Raw genomic sequence first — 13,224 nt, 5'->3', positions numbered from 1 at the left:
GTATGCTACTGAAGTCGCTGATTCTTTGTTTAGGGGTGAGGAGGGCGTTGCGTTCCTCCACGTGGCTCATTTGCATGTGAAGAGCTTGTTCAAGCGTGGGTGTGGTCACATTAGCGCTAATGAGCTTGGTGCTGGAGAAACTGTATGTCGTTGCTTTCATATGTATTACTTCAACAGACAATATTTGTTTTTGATTTGATTTACATCATTTAAAAATGGAGCTTAAAAAAAGTCAAGCTTCATAAAGACATACGTTTCATGTCACAGTGACAAGCATTCGCTGAGTTGTAGGTCATTTTCTGTCGCGTTTCAGAATGAACTTCGCATTGAGAGAGACAGCAGAACGTGCATCATGTTTATTTTCTTTATTTTACGAAAAACACAACATTTTGTTTTTACTATGAGTGCACACAAATAAAAGAAGACATTTAACAGTTTTGAATGATGTATAACACTTATATGTAAGATCAAAATCAACAGAGTATTTTGAGTTTCTTTTGCACTGATAAGAAAAAAAGTGAGCTGGTATCTCCGGTGGGACCGCCGACCTCAGGGGGTTAATCCATCCATTGTATAAACCACTTGTCACACGGTGCCTATGGACCAGGGACGTGCACAGGAATTTTGAGGGGCAGTTGCTCTGACTTCTGCATCCATTGTACGATTTTTTTATTTTTTTATTTTTTTCTCGGAAGGGCAACCTGAGTCGAGAAGGGCATATGGGCAGTTGCCCGAGCAACCTGAGCAACCCCCCTGTGCACGTCCCTGCTATGGACAGTCAGGATTCGCACACCATACATTCTGAATCACAACTGCTATTACTCGCCGTTCGCTTGTGTCACTGAGCTCTGGAAGATTTTTTTTGTTTTTACTACAAGTGCCGAGGAAGGTCAGGAACACCGGTATGAATATGATGCCATGGACGGCCCCAAACAGAATGACTAAGAACATGATTTTGAAGAAGGTCCTGAAGATGTAGCTTTTGGCAGCAGCGAGCACCACCACACCTGCGATAGTGGACACGGCACCCTGAATGATGGGATAGCCTAGTTTATTGATGGCATCCATGGCTTTCTCATTCGCTGAGGACTTTTCACTTGACACAAAAGCATAGGATATGTGAGCAGAGAAGTCGACAGAAAACCCGATACAAATAACAAGAATAATCATAGACACAGCGTCTAAACTAACATCCCATAATGCCATGAAACCGGCCACTCCCACAATGACAGATGCGATGGCAAATGTCACCCAGAGAGAGCAAAGAGGGTTTGGGATCAACAGGAGTGAAATGACTAACATTGCACATGTAGCAACTACTATATTCTGGATTGTATTGCTGACGATGACGGCAAATTGGTCAAAATAGACAAATGCAGGGTGGTACACTATCAGATCAACTGGTGTCTGCAATTTCCCACATTTTTCGGCGGTTTCTCTAAATGCATTCAGCATGTTCTTCTCATCGATCGCTGTGCGGATGTTCACAGTCTGAATGAACATACGTGATGCATGAATTTGATTGTTTGTGAAATTAATATCTTGACCAAAAACTGACTGAGTAAGAAATGCAGTTAAATGGCTTTTGAATTGTGTTTCATTGTCTAAATTGAAACCTGCATTCTGTCCATACTGCATGTATTCACTCAGCCAAGAAAAAGTCGAAATGCCTGAATCTGCCACTGTCAGATTTTGAAATTTTTCCAAACACAAGTCAAGACTTTTGCGAGCAGTTGGGTTCCAGTACTGAAAGTCTTCATTCTTTATAACTAACATGACATTGGGACCAAAGGCAGAGAAGAACTCATCTTCTTTGTCATAGTAACTACCAACATACGAACCGTCTGCTGCTAAATTTTTCACATCTAAACCTTCCTGCATTTGGAAGCATCCATAGATACTGACTGCCAAATACCCGGCATAGACGAGACACACGAGCGCCTTAACCCACACTCTTGTTAAGAAAGGGCCGTAATAGTTTTTAAAGAATGAATCCATTGGCATTTCAAATTCCTTATGTGTGTTTTTATCATACGCCCCACCAACACAACAGCCTCCACCATCACCAGTGGCTTCTGGGACTTTCATGCAGGTCAGCCAGTGTCTGTTGCCTTTCTCTCTCCTACCATTCAGTGCGAGACACGCGCCAAAGAAGGTGATGTTGAAGATGTAGCAGAACAGAAGAGCTGTGCTGGTGTACATGCAGAAGGACTGAACTGAGCGGAAAGGCGTCATGAGGCCGATGTAGAAAGCCAGCACATCTGTCAGCGTGGTAATAGTGATGGACACACCGGCCTCTTTATACGTTTCTGCTAAACGAAGCTCAACGGCTTTATGAACTTCAGTCTTCTGCCAGCAGGAGATCATAATGAACATGTCATCTACACCAACACCTGGAGGACAGCAGAGACGGTGAGCCTGTGAACATCAGCTGTGAGACACCTACTAGATGATTAAATAAATGACATTTACCCAGAATCAGAAAGGGCGCTGTTTCCACGGTCATGGCAAACGGCATCCCACAGAACAGCAGCAGCCCAAAGCTGGCCAACACGGCCATCCCAGCGGAGACCACACCGAACGCAGCCACCCACACCTTCGTCCTGACACAGTCCAACCTGAGGAAGGAGACAAAGGATAAATGACATAGCTAGGGATAGAAATAGGGATAGATTTTTAATTTTTCATAATACCTTAAACAAGACAGAATTGAAATGGTAATAGCCAGCACATATGTAACAGAGAAGAGGGGGATGATAGAGTCTGAATTGGTCTCCAACTCATTCTGTCTTGATATTGATGTAAAGTAAGACACATGGACCTGTAGAAAATCAACATAAAACACTGTTCAGTATAGTTACTGTATACATGAATGTGTTGTATTGTGTTAGAGCCCAGTGAAGAAGTAATTATGACAAATTATGATCAAGAAAATGTACATAGATTTGGTTCAATTTATCAAAATATTGGATTTATTGTCCAAATGACTTTAGGTGCTTGAGTTACAGTTATTGGAGATTATTTGATTAATGTAATTTGAGGTACTTTTACATACACAATGGTCATCGGGTATCTGTACACATGTACACATGTAGATATAACTCACAATCATTTCTTTGACTTACCGTTTTCTGTTCCGTAGAGTTTGAGAGGAGTTTTAGAAAGCCATCAAGCCAGTGAAGGTTTTCCCTTGTCTTCTTCTCGTCTAAAAAATATAAAAGCCTGACTGCTTTTGCACTGGTCAGCTCTGAGCTATCTGGATTTAGCTCTACACCGCCAATGGTTATTCCCAAAAACATGTCATTATTCATCGGGTATGTTATGTTTGAAGAAACTATTTTAGTAGCATTGTAACTTATAATGTCTAAAATTGCATTTGACATGCACCTTCCCTTTGTTTTGGCACAGAGGTTTTCAAAAGCGTTTCCTGTCGTCATACTTTTAACTTGTCTGTCTAACTCTATAATGTCATTAAAAGCTGCTTCAGATAATATATTTTCTCTTTGCAAGCCTGTGATTATCAAAGAGGCATAAGTGCCTTCAGACGAAAGCCGTAGCTGAGAAAACTCTTCTGATTGTGGGAAATTTTCCACCACAATCGCCCTCTCCAACTTGGCAGGTCCGTTGACAGGCGTAAACTGGTCTTCAATATCATTTGCTTCCCTCTCCTGAAGAAAGATAAAACCAGCTCCAAGGGCAGTCGCCACATATAAAGCTAATAAAAGAAACACACATGGATGTCTACCAACCACACGACCGAGTTTTTCAAAGGCCAGAGACAGAGGCCTTTCCATGCAGTCTGTTTTACACTTCGCCATCCTCCGTACACTTCAACAGTCTACAGTGAATCTCTTGCTCTTCTGCAAAGCCCCAGAAACATCCTCCTCCTATAACGATGTGTTGCCATAACGTACTTGGCTGAGTACTAAACATTAACAACTCATTTGTTACTTTAACTAAATAAGGTTACTCATTAACAGACTTCCTTGTTCATTTTCAATCTTAAGGGGCCATAACTAGGATGTGGCTACACAAGTAAATTCTAGTCTTTAAAGAAATAATTGAGTACAACACCCCGGGAATTCCAGGAAAATATTTGATAGAATTCAAAAACCTGAATTAGCTATAATGCAGATTCACTTCTACAATGAGAGCAAAAGACCACATCATAGTCCAGTATAAAAATAGAAACACTTTATTTTATATTTTATTCTTCAATTAAAACATATATTCAAACGCACATACCTATAGAATTTACTCTTACACACATGTGCACGCCATGAGCTTTCTCACAGGTTCGTGTTTTTAAAGTTTGCGTAGAGAGAACTTAAGAGTTTTCTGTTAAATATATTCCTAAGTTAATAACTAATGATCGTTGCGACGGAAGTGAATCAATTAAAACTAACTTTAGCTGGACAATAACTTTATTCTAGAGCTGTTATAAAGCCAAAACAATCTCTGCTGCTGTAAAGCTGCTTGAAACAATCTACATTGCTAAAAAAAAACAAGTAAAAAATTCCAATCATCCATATAAGGGCGCTTAAAGGCATCAAGCAATAGAATCTGACAAGAGGTTGCATCAAAAATGCACATTTACAAAAAGAAAACAAATTTAAACAAAATATCTTACATGTAGAAACAACAGGCACAACAGGATAGATTAGTTAGAAAGAAAGATTAGTTAGAAAGAAAGATAGATTAGTTAGAAAGAAAGATAGATTAGTTAGAAAGAAAGATAGATTAGTTAGAAAGAAAGAAAGATATATTAGTAAGAAAGAAAGATAGATTAGTTAGAAAGAAAGATAGATTAGTTAGAAAGAAAGATATTAGTAAGAAAGAAAGATAGAAAGATTAGTTAGAAAGAAAGAAAGACAGATTAGTTAGAAAGAAAGATAGATTAGTTAGAAAGAAAGATATATTAGTAAGAAAGAAAGATAGATTAGTTAGAAAGAAAGACAGATTAGTTAGAAAGAAAGATAGATCAGTAAGAAAGAAAGATAGATTAGTTAGAAAGAAAGACAGATTAGTTAGAAAGAAAGATATTAGAAAGAAAGAGATTAGTTAGAAAGAAAGATAGATTAGTTAGAAAGAAAGATTAGTTAGAAAGAAAGAAAGATAGATTAGTTAGAAAGATAGATTAGTTCGAAAAAAAGGTGATTAATTAAAAAGAAAGAAAGATAGATTAGTTAGAAAGAAAGAAAGATTAGCTAGAAAGAAAGAAAGATTGGTAAGAAAGAAAGAAAGATGGATTAGTTAGAAAGAAAGATAGATTAGTTAGAAAGAAAGAAAGATAGATTAGTTCGAAAAAAAGGTGATTAATTAAAAAGAAATAAAGAAAGATAGATTAGTTAGAAAGAAAGAAAGATTAGCTAGAAAGAAAGAAAGATTGGTAAGAAAGAAAGAAAGATGGATTAGTTAGAAAGAAAGAAAGAAAAAATTGTGATAACTTTTTGTCATGAGGGTCTCCGGATCATACATATTTCATTCTAATTGGACCAACAGCCTAGCCTGGCTCCGCCCTCCTACGCACTTCCGCTCAATTTTATTTTCCTTCAGTACTACGTCTGGGATTGTGCTGTAGACTTTGGTTTCCAGAAATAATTTTTTTACCGGTCCAATCAGCGAACAGAGGGAGTGGCTGAGAACGATGACGTTGATGTAGCGCGTCAGTTTGAGTTGGAGTTCAGTGATGGCAGCGGAGAAAGACGTGAGAAAATCTATTCGGTCCGTTGTTGCAAAACTGCCGAATATACAGAAGTTAAAGCCGGAGCAAGATCAATGTTTGCTAAGTGTTGTTGGTGGCCATGATGTTGTGGCCCTCCTCCCCACGGGGTTCGGGAAAAGTTTAATTTTCCAGCTCACTCCGCTAGTGGTGAATGAGTTAGCTAAGGCGAACGATAGGATGCAAAGCCGATAGTTGTTGTCGTCTCCTCTTGTTGCACTAATGGAGGACCAAGTGAGGGAGGCAGAAAGGTTAGGAGTTGGTGCTGGGCAGCTCGGTGTGCACGATGATCACTGTACAGCATTTGCGGCAGATCCGAAACGACCGCAGCGGCGTAATGTTAATGATTACACCCAGCTTCGACAGTTGACTGAATACATCACTGTCCTTAGTGTCAAATATACATTTAGAATTTAGAATTGTTCCTTGAACTCTTAAATTCGATGAACAAAACATGCAGCTCTCGTTGACAGACATCTTATTCTAAACATAATCCTCTGATCATTCGGACTTGTTTTTTTTTATTGCTTAAAACAATACACAAGTAATAACAGAAAACATAATACAAAAACAAACAAAAAATAATAATAAAAACAAAACAAAAATAAAACAGTAGGGGGATAATATAAAATAAACATGAACAAGTTAAGAGAATTACATGACACTGAAAAAAGGAAAATAATTACAAACAGATAATGTTTTTAAGACTTTTTTTGTTCTCAGACAACTTAATTGAAAAGAGGTATTTTTAAAATTCTTTCACAAATATAAGAAAGAGAGGTTTAGCATTTAGATATTTAGATTTATGAATATGGAATTCGGACTTGTTGTTTCCAGCCGGTCTCGGCGCATGACATACGTCACGACCACACGTTAGCGATTGGCTATGGCAGATCCTGAGTGACGCTGGGCAGATCCAATAGTTCTGAACTTTAACAGAGAACCCGCCTACAAGGAAGTAAACGTTTCTCAATGGAGCGAGGCCAGACTCTCTGTACAAATGAAATGTACGAGAGTCTGGTAGAACCAGGCTACCAACAGCCTAGGAGGAGTTAAAAAAGTAGTTTTGTTAGAAAATTTGAAAGGGTGGATAAACAGAGAAGCGCTGTACATCATGACCCAACAAGCCTGCTGTCTCTGTGCTCCTACTCATCGCTCTCTGTGTTTGGGACTGTGGAAATGCCCGTCAATAAAGCTCAACAACATCCTGGGCTTGAAACCTGCATTTGCCCAGAGGACACAGCAACACCCTTTCTCCCACAACTCCCAGCAAACAGGTTTGATTATTTGTAATATCTGCAAAAAACACATCTCTCCTCTGTGTGACAACTCCCTTCGCCGTGTTGTAGTTGTGGGTCAGTGTGTGGTCAAGCACTCGGTTGATAGTTTAAAATAGCTCACCATCACCTCGTTTACTCATGTTTTAGTTTCTCCTTCACACACTGGCCATCAATTCAGCTTCACTCTGACTCTAAAGTTTCTCTATAGACTCTCTAGACAAGAAAAAATCCTGAAATTATTTCACGAAATTTGACAAACATAAATACAGTGGTCAAATCATGCTTCTTTCAGTTTTGACTACTAGTAAAAGTAAAACCTATTCCGCCAAGAAAGAATAAAAAAAAAAAAATGATTTTACAGATTGGATTACTGTAACTCGCTTTACTTTGGGGTTAGCCTGTCAACTTTATCCCGCTTTCAGATAGCTCAAACGACTACCAAGTCATTGTTATGAGGGTCTGGGAATGATGCATGCTAAGTATTGTGCAAATTAAATCATTACTATCGAGGGTCACCAGCCTCGTTTCGCCAACTTTAATAAATAAATAAACTCAAAACGAAAGTAATGGCGGATGTCACGGACGACTGCCGCACACACATAAAACACAACGTAAAATCCAGGCCTGGTCCTGTCTCATCCTTCACTGTCGTCACTCCTCCTTTTATGCTTCCGCTCCTCCGTGAGATACGAGGCCTCTCTCTGTTCTCTCACGACCCCCGGGCTCGTCCCGCTCGCCACAGATATATTTCAAGGTATTTGAAAATTCCTGTACCAGACTATTTTGTGTCGTCCGGCAGACATTTGCTGACAAATAAACATGAATTTCTCAGTCCAGGCAACAATAAGAACAGGTAAACATTGTTAATTTACATATATACGAGCGTATGGGACGCTCAAGGGGTTCAGAATTAATGCCGTCAAGATGGTGGTGTGTAGTTTCCGGTAAAAGAAACACCCGATGGAATCCTAGTTTAACTTATTTATTCAAGGGAAGTTTGTATATGTTACTTCACAAATGTGTGGTCTGTAATAAACAAAATAGAAACAAAGAAAAACAGTTGCAATTATATCAGTAAATGATATAAACATTCAGGTATTAAATAATATATAAATGAACATACATGGGTTAACTGCGTGCTGATTATAATAAAATAATAAAGTAAACAATGACACGCATATTGACCGATCGTTGCATATGCTCAATATTACAGCAGCGGTAAACATACAACATGTCATCAAATTCGACATTTTCAAACAATATTGAACAAACAAATACTGATCTGTAACTAGGAAGAGACTATAATATCTTATAACCTAATTGACAATCATTTTCGAGCTCAAAGTCTAATACGAAAACGGTTCGGTTTCACTTTGTGACGCAGTTTAAATTGCATTCATTTTACGAGCAAATCTCGACATTCAGAGCAATAATATTAACGCCAAAGGAAAAATATATATGAAAACTCACCCGTAATCATTTACGCACTGAGAAAGAACATATATATCGCTGAATAACAGGCCAGCCGGCCTAATTTGTAACTCAGCTGCCGATTTTGCATGTCTGCACCTGGCTGAGCGCTGTATAATACCAGTCACTCAGGGGGCGTGGTTAGGGCAGAGCCATATAGAGTGAGAGTTGCGACAACTCCATTGACTCCAATGGAACGGTTTTTTACAGCAATGGCGGCTCGCGGAGCCTCTCAATAGTTCCCGGAAGTAGCAGCAGCGCGGTAGAGTTACAGCAGAACAGACCGTTTGTGATGCACTTTTAAAAGGTAAGACGTTTAAAGAATAAGATTGTATATTATCAGTACATCTGAATCCAATTAACTTGTAACTTTAACTGTATTAAAGCATGCTAGTTGATTATTGCTCTCTAAATTAGTAGTTTTAGGGGACGTTATCAGGTAAAATAAAGGTCATTGGATAAAGTTAGTACCGCATAACAAACCACGAACAGCATATTAATGTTTAAACCCGTTCTATTAATGCATGTTCATCCATTGTTGTGTAATAAGAGGGAAATACTTCTAAACAGAGGTTAAATATAACATTGGGGAGTGTGAAAGTTGTAATTGATAAAATGAGAATATCGGTTTCAATCCATATTAAATGTGCAATAACGGGGAAAAATTCTTATTTTAGATTTCATATTTGAGTAAGGAAAAACGTACGGTTGGCGTTTTTTATTCATTGTGTTTCTGTTGACTATTACCTGTCTATATTATGATTTAGCTCAGCTGATTTGTATTGATGGGAAAGGGAGATGGAAGTTTATAAGTAAGATTAAAAAACATGCTTAAAACGGCAGCAAGCCGTGTTCTAGATCAAATCACACTAGGCTAAATGGGGTAGGCCTATTATAAATACCATAACTGTATTATATACTAACTCCTATATATAATTTATCCCGTTTTTGTTTCCTTTATCTCTTTCAACACAAGAAGCACAAAGGGGTCAGGGGTTAAAGGTGGATCCTGAAGACTCCTGCACTGACGCTGTACCTCATCAATCTCAGCTCCTTGGATTTTGCAAGACTTTACTTGCTCCCTATTTTTTATAAACATTAAACTTCCCAGTGTTGGTCTTTGTGGAAAAAGTGCAGATACACCTAAGTATGATTAGCACACAAGTTCTATTTAGATTGCTCCTGACTTGAGCATATTTTCTGTGTCTGACAACATAGAGGAAAGGCCAGACAACATGCTTGACGTGCAGTTTATTAGACATTTATAAATCCCATTGTGCTAATTCAGTGCAAAAGTGTATATATAGGTCATTGACAAATAAACAAAGTCTAAAATCTTTTCAAAACTGATGTAATGTATATTTTTGTGTCATGAACAATGTATTTGAACAAGTTTCAGTTGTGAACATTTCTAAGTGTTTAAATTCACCTGAAAGTGTACCAACCTACCCATAACTTTAAAGCAATTACCAGTATTTGATAGAGATCTACAAGGATCATTATGGCTCCTCTGGACAATGCATTATCATGCACACTGCAATTACCATAATAAGAGAGCCATGTTTGCAGTTGTGCCCCCCTGACATACAAATTGTTAGACAAAAGGTTTTCAATTATCAGCTATAAATCTACTGAAATGTATAAAATTTGTTTATATGAAAGGTTAAAATGATGCCATAGAATTTCATTTTTATTTTTTTTATGATTAAAACACCATTTAAATTAGTATTTTAGTCTGTTAATTTGTGCGGACAGTTACACAACCTGACATTTTGGGGGGTTTAAGATAACAAAACATAAAATATGTATTATCTAAATGTACTAAAAATTAATTTAAACTAAATAGGTTTTATAGATTAGAGTGATATATGTCATGAATTTATCAAATTATGTTAAGGAAATAATGTACTTGGACACTTAGAAAATAATGTATGTGTGTATAATCATGTTTTGTTTTAAAATAAAATATATTATGTATTCATTTATATAGTAATAAGTGCATAAGCATTGTAAACATTACGATGAATGCAATTTTACATTTTACTTGTTTGCAATGGCATTTTAAGACAATCACCTGTTTCCTGCAAGTCTCCTGTCCTTGTGAAACCATAGTGAACATTACATGATAACCCTTAAATAACATACAAGTTTAAGAACACAAAAATACTTCAAAACAACTGCAAAACGGTCTTTAACCAAGGTAAAGTTAGCCAGCCAGAAAATATGTTAACAAAGGCAGGCAACACTGGTTGACCACAATAAACATTAAATATCAGCAGATTTTTATCTTTTAAAAATAATATTGCTGTAACTACATACACATACTACATCCAAATGTCAATGTATTATATACATATTGTAAACCAACGCATTTATTGACTACAAACTACCAAAAATCACAGTTCAGCTCTCTACCTCCATCATCGATTTGAATTGGCGCCGAAGCACTTCCTGGAACTATCTGAGGTCTACGCGAATCACGTGACAACCAAGCATTTAGAATTTCCGTTGTCGCAACTCTCACTCTATATGGCTCTGCTCACAACATACACTACCAGTGGCGTAGCGGACGGGCACACATTATAACCCCTCATGTCAGGTGCTCTTCTAACCCCTCCTGCTTATAAGCCAACACTAAACACTATTTTCTCTCATAGAACAACCTCGCTATCCGCTAACAAAGCCCTGTTTATCCATTTCTATGCAGCCTTTAACACAATCAAACTCCATCCTGAAGCTCACGGATAAATCTCTTCAGGTATCTTCACTAGGTTGTACTTTTCTGAGCAATTGGATAGTAGTGCAATGCAGCATTTTCCATGTTACTCCCTCCTTAGGATAAAATGTTTAGGTTGCTTTGGATAAGAGCGTTAACAAAATGAATGAATGTAGATGTAATGTTCTTGAATGGTGTTTAATATCTGAAAGGAACAGCCAAATGAATCCTCTCACAGTTATATATAGTTACTTACAATTTTGTAAATCTCTCTTCTAATTAGACATGTCTCCGCCTGGTGAAAACAAACACAAATGTTAATCTGGTGTAAATGCAGCACACAGCGCTTCAGTTTGCACAGCTGTAATAACACATTTTCTGGAAAATAAGTTGCCAAATTAACCCAAATTGGGTTGTTTTTAACCCAGCATGGTAGTAAAGTAGTAGTACTAAGTAGTAGTTGTTTTGACCCAGCAAGTTGATTAAATAACTACATCGTTGGATTAAAATTAACCCAAAATGGGTTTATAATTAAAGCCAGAAATCAGAATTATAAAAATAATTTTTACACACACAGAATGACTATAAAAAGGCTCTCCCTCCATCACGAACACTGACTTCACTTCACCTGTAACACCGAACACACCTGAAGAAAAGAGAATTCAGTTTCGTGTTCAACAAACTAAATAAAGTAGGATTGATTTGGACATGAGAGTGAGTAAATGATGACAGAATTTAATGTTTTGGTGAACTATTCCTTTCAGTCTTTTCCTCCAGCAATCCTGTTCAAGTCTTTACAGATCCAAGGCCAGATTTCAAGTCCCGCAGGATATTTTGTGAATACAGTAACAACAAAATGCTGAATAAGAAATGAGTTCTCAGGTAATATCACTGAATCCTGAGTAATGCAGTAGTGAACAAGACATCAGCACAGAAACAAAGCATCATGTTGGTTTCATACCTTATGAAAATTTGATTAAATTAAAAGTGTAGTAACCATGGTTTCTTGGAAGATTGATTACCATTTGTTTAACTGCAAATAAAACCCATGGTTAAACTATGAATAGTGTAGCAAAACCATGGTTTATTTTCGTAAGGGTTTTTAGGCTACTTGCACCTGTAATACAAGAATTAGACGTTTTTCTTACACAATCTCCAGACAGTTTCAAGACCTCCAGACCACAAAGACATTTTTTTTTACTCTGATTCCCCCTAAATTATTATTTTTTTCTTTAAAGTTTGTAAAGTGAAGTGCGAAACCATTTAAATCTACTCACCGTCCACGACCACGAGTAACTCGGCGAAGATTAAAACAAACATGTTTCTGTAGACGTGTGAGTAAAAAATTATTAAACAAAGTCCATTGTAGTTATTAAAGTTTTCCATTGAGTGTCAGATTGTTCGATGTCATAGAGCCGTTTTATTATTCCACTTTTCTAAGCGAGTTGATTATATTTAACCGACTTCAGATCGATAGATTTATACGAGTTTACATGAATGAAAAAAAAAAGTTCATTCATTGGGATTTAAATGGATCAGATTCGATTCCCCAGAATCCCCACACCGGAAGTAGCTCACAACAATCAAACCTTTCGACATTTGACGCAGTGAATGGGTGTGTTGGAAAATGTAAGTTCCACCAATAAGTCAAAGTTCTGTCTTCAACACTTTAAAAAATGCAAGCTAATAATTTTAACGAAAAATAATGTAAAAAGCTACAGTAAAACCCTGGTGTAACATTTAATATCATATGAGTAATTCTACTGCAAATTATATGAGTATAAAAATATGTTATTACCAAGACAATTAATTAGACAGTTGACACATCATTACTCAAGACAAGTTTTTTATTAATATTAAAAAGTTATAGCCTAAAAATAAATGTAAAAATAAAGCATGTTTTGTTTTAAAAGGCTTAGTTTCAGACCAAAACTGCAGTGTCTCATTCACATTATAAAACTGTAACATACTGATTGTCCACTAGAGGACAGAAACATTCAAACACCTGTTTTGTTCCGTTCATATTCACTCTGATC

At 37.1% G+C, this 13,224-nt stretch overlaps 1 protein-coding gene across 1 annotated transcript; it reads right to left on the bottom strand.

Moving 5' to 3' along the window:
• Positions 1-768: 768 nt before the first annotated feature.
• On the bottom strand, positions 769-3,888 carry LOC130073734 (patched domain-containing protein 3-like). The gene is made up of 4 exons (XM_056239309.1): positions 3,126-3,888; positions 2,694-2,821; positions 2,473-2,618; positions 769-2,393 (listed from the first exon to the last, which is right to left on the bottom strand). The coding sequence occupies exons 1-4, from the start codon at positions 3,816-3,818 to the stop codon at positions 769-771; spliced, it is 2,592 nt and encodes an 863-aa protein (XP_056095284.1). The 5' UTR covers positions 3,819-3,888.
• Between the last annotated feature and the right edge of the window lie 9,336 nt (positions 3,889-13,224).

The sequence above is a fragment of the Rhinichthys klamathensis genome, unplaced genomic scaffold (genome assembly GCF_029890125.1).
Source record: "Rhinichthys klamathensis goyatoka isolate OS25496 unplaced genomic scaffold, OSU_Roscu_1.1 h1tg000558l_1, whole genome shotgun sequence".
NCBI lineage: Eukaryota > Metazoa > Chordata > Actinopteri > Cypriniformes > Leuciscidae > Rhinichthys > Rhinichthys klamathensis.
The sequence above is the reverse complement of the archived record's forward strand: the minus strand, read 5'-3'. Positions and strand labels throughout refer to the sequence as shown.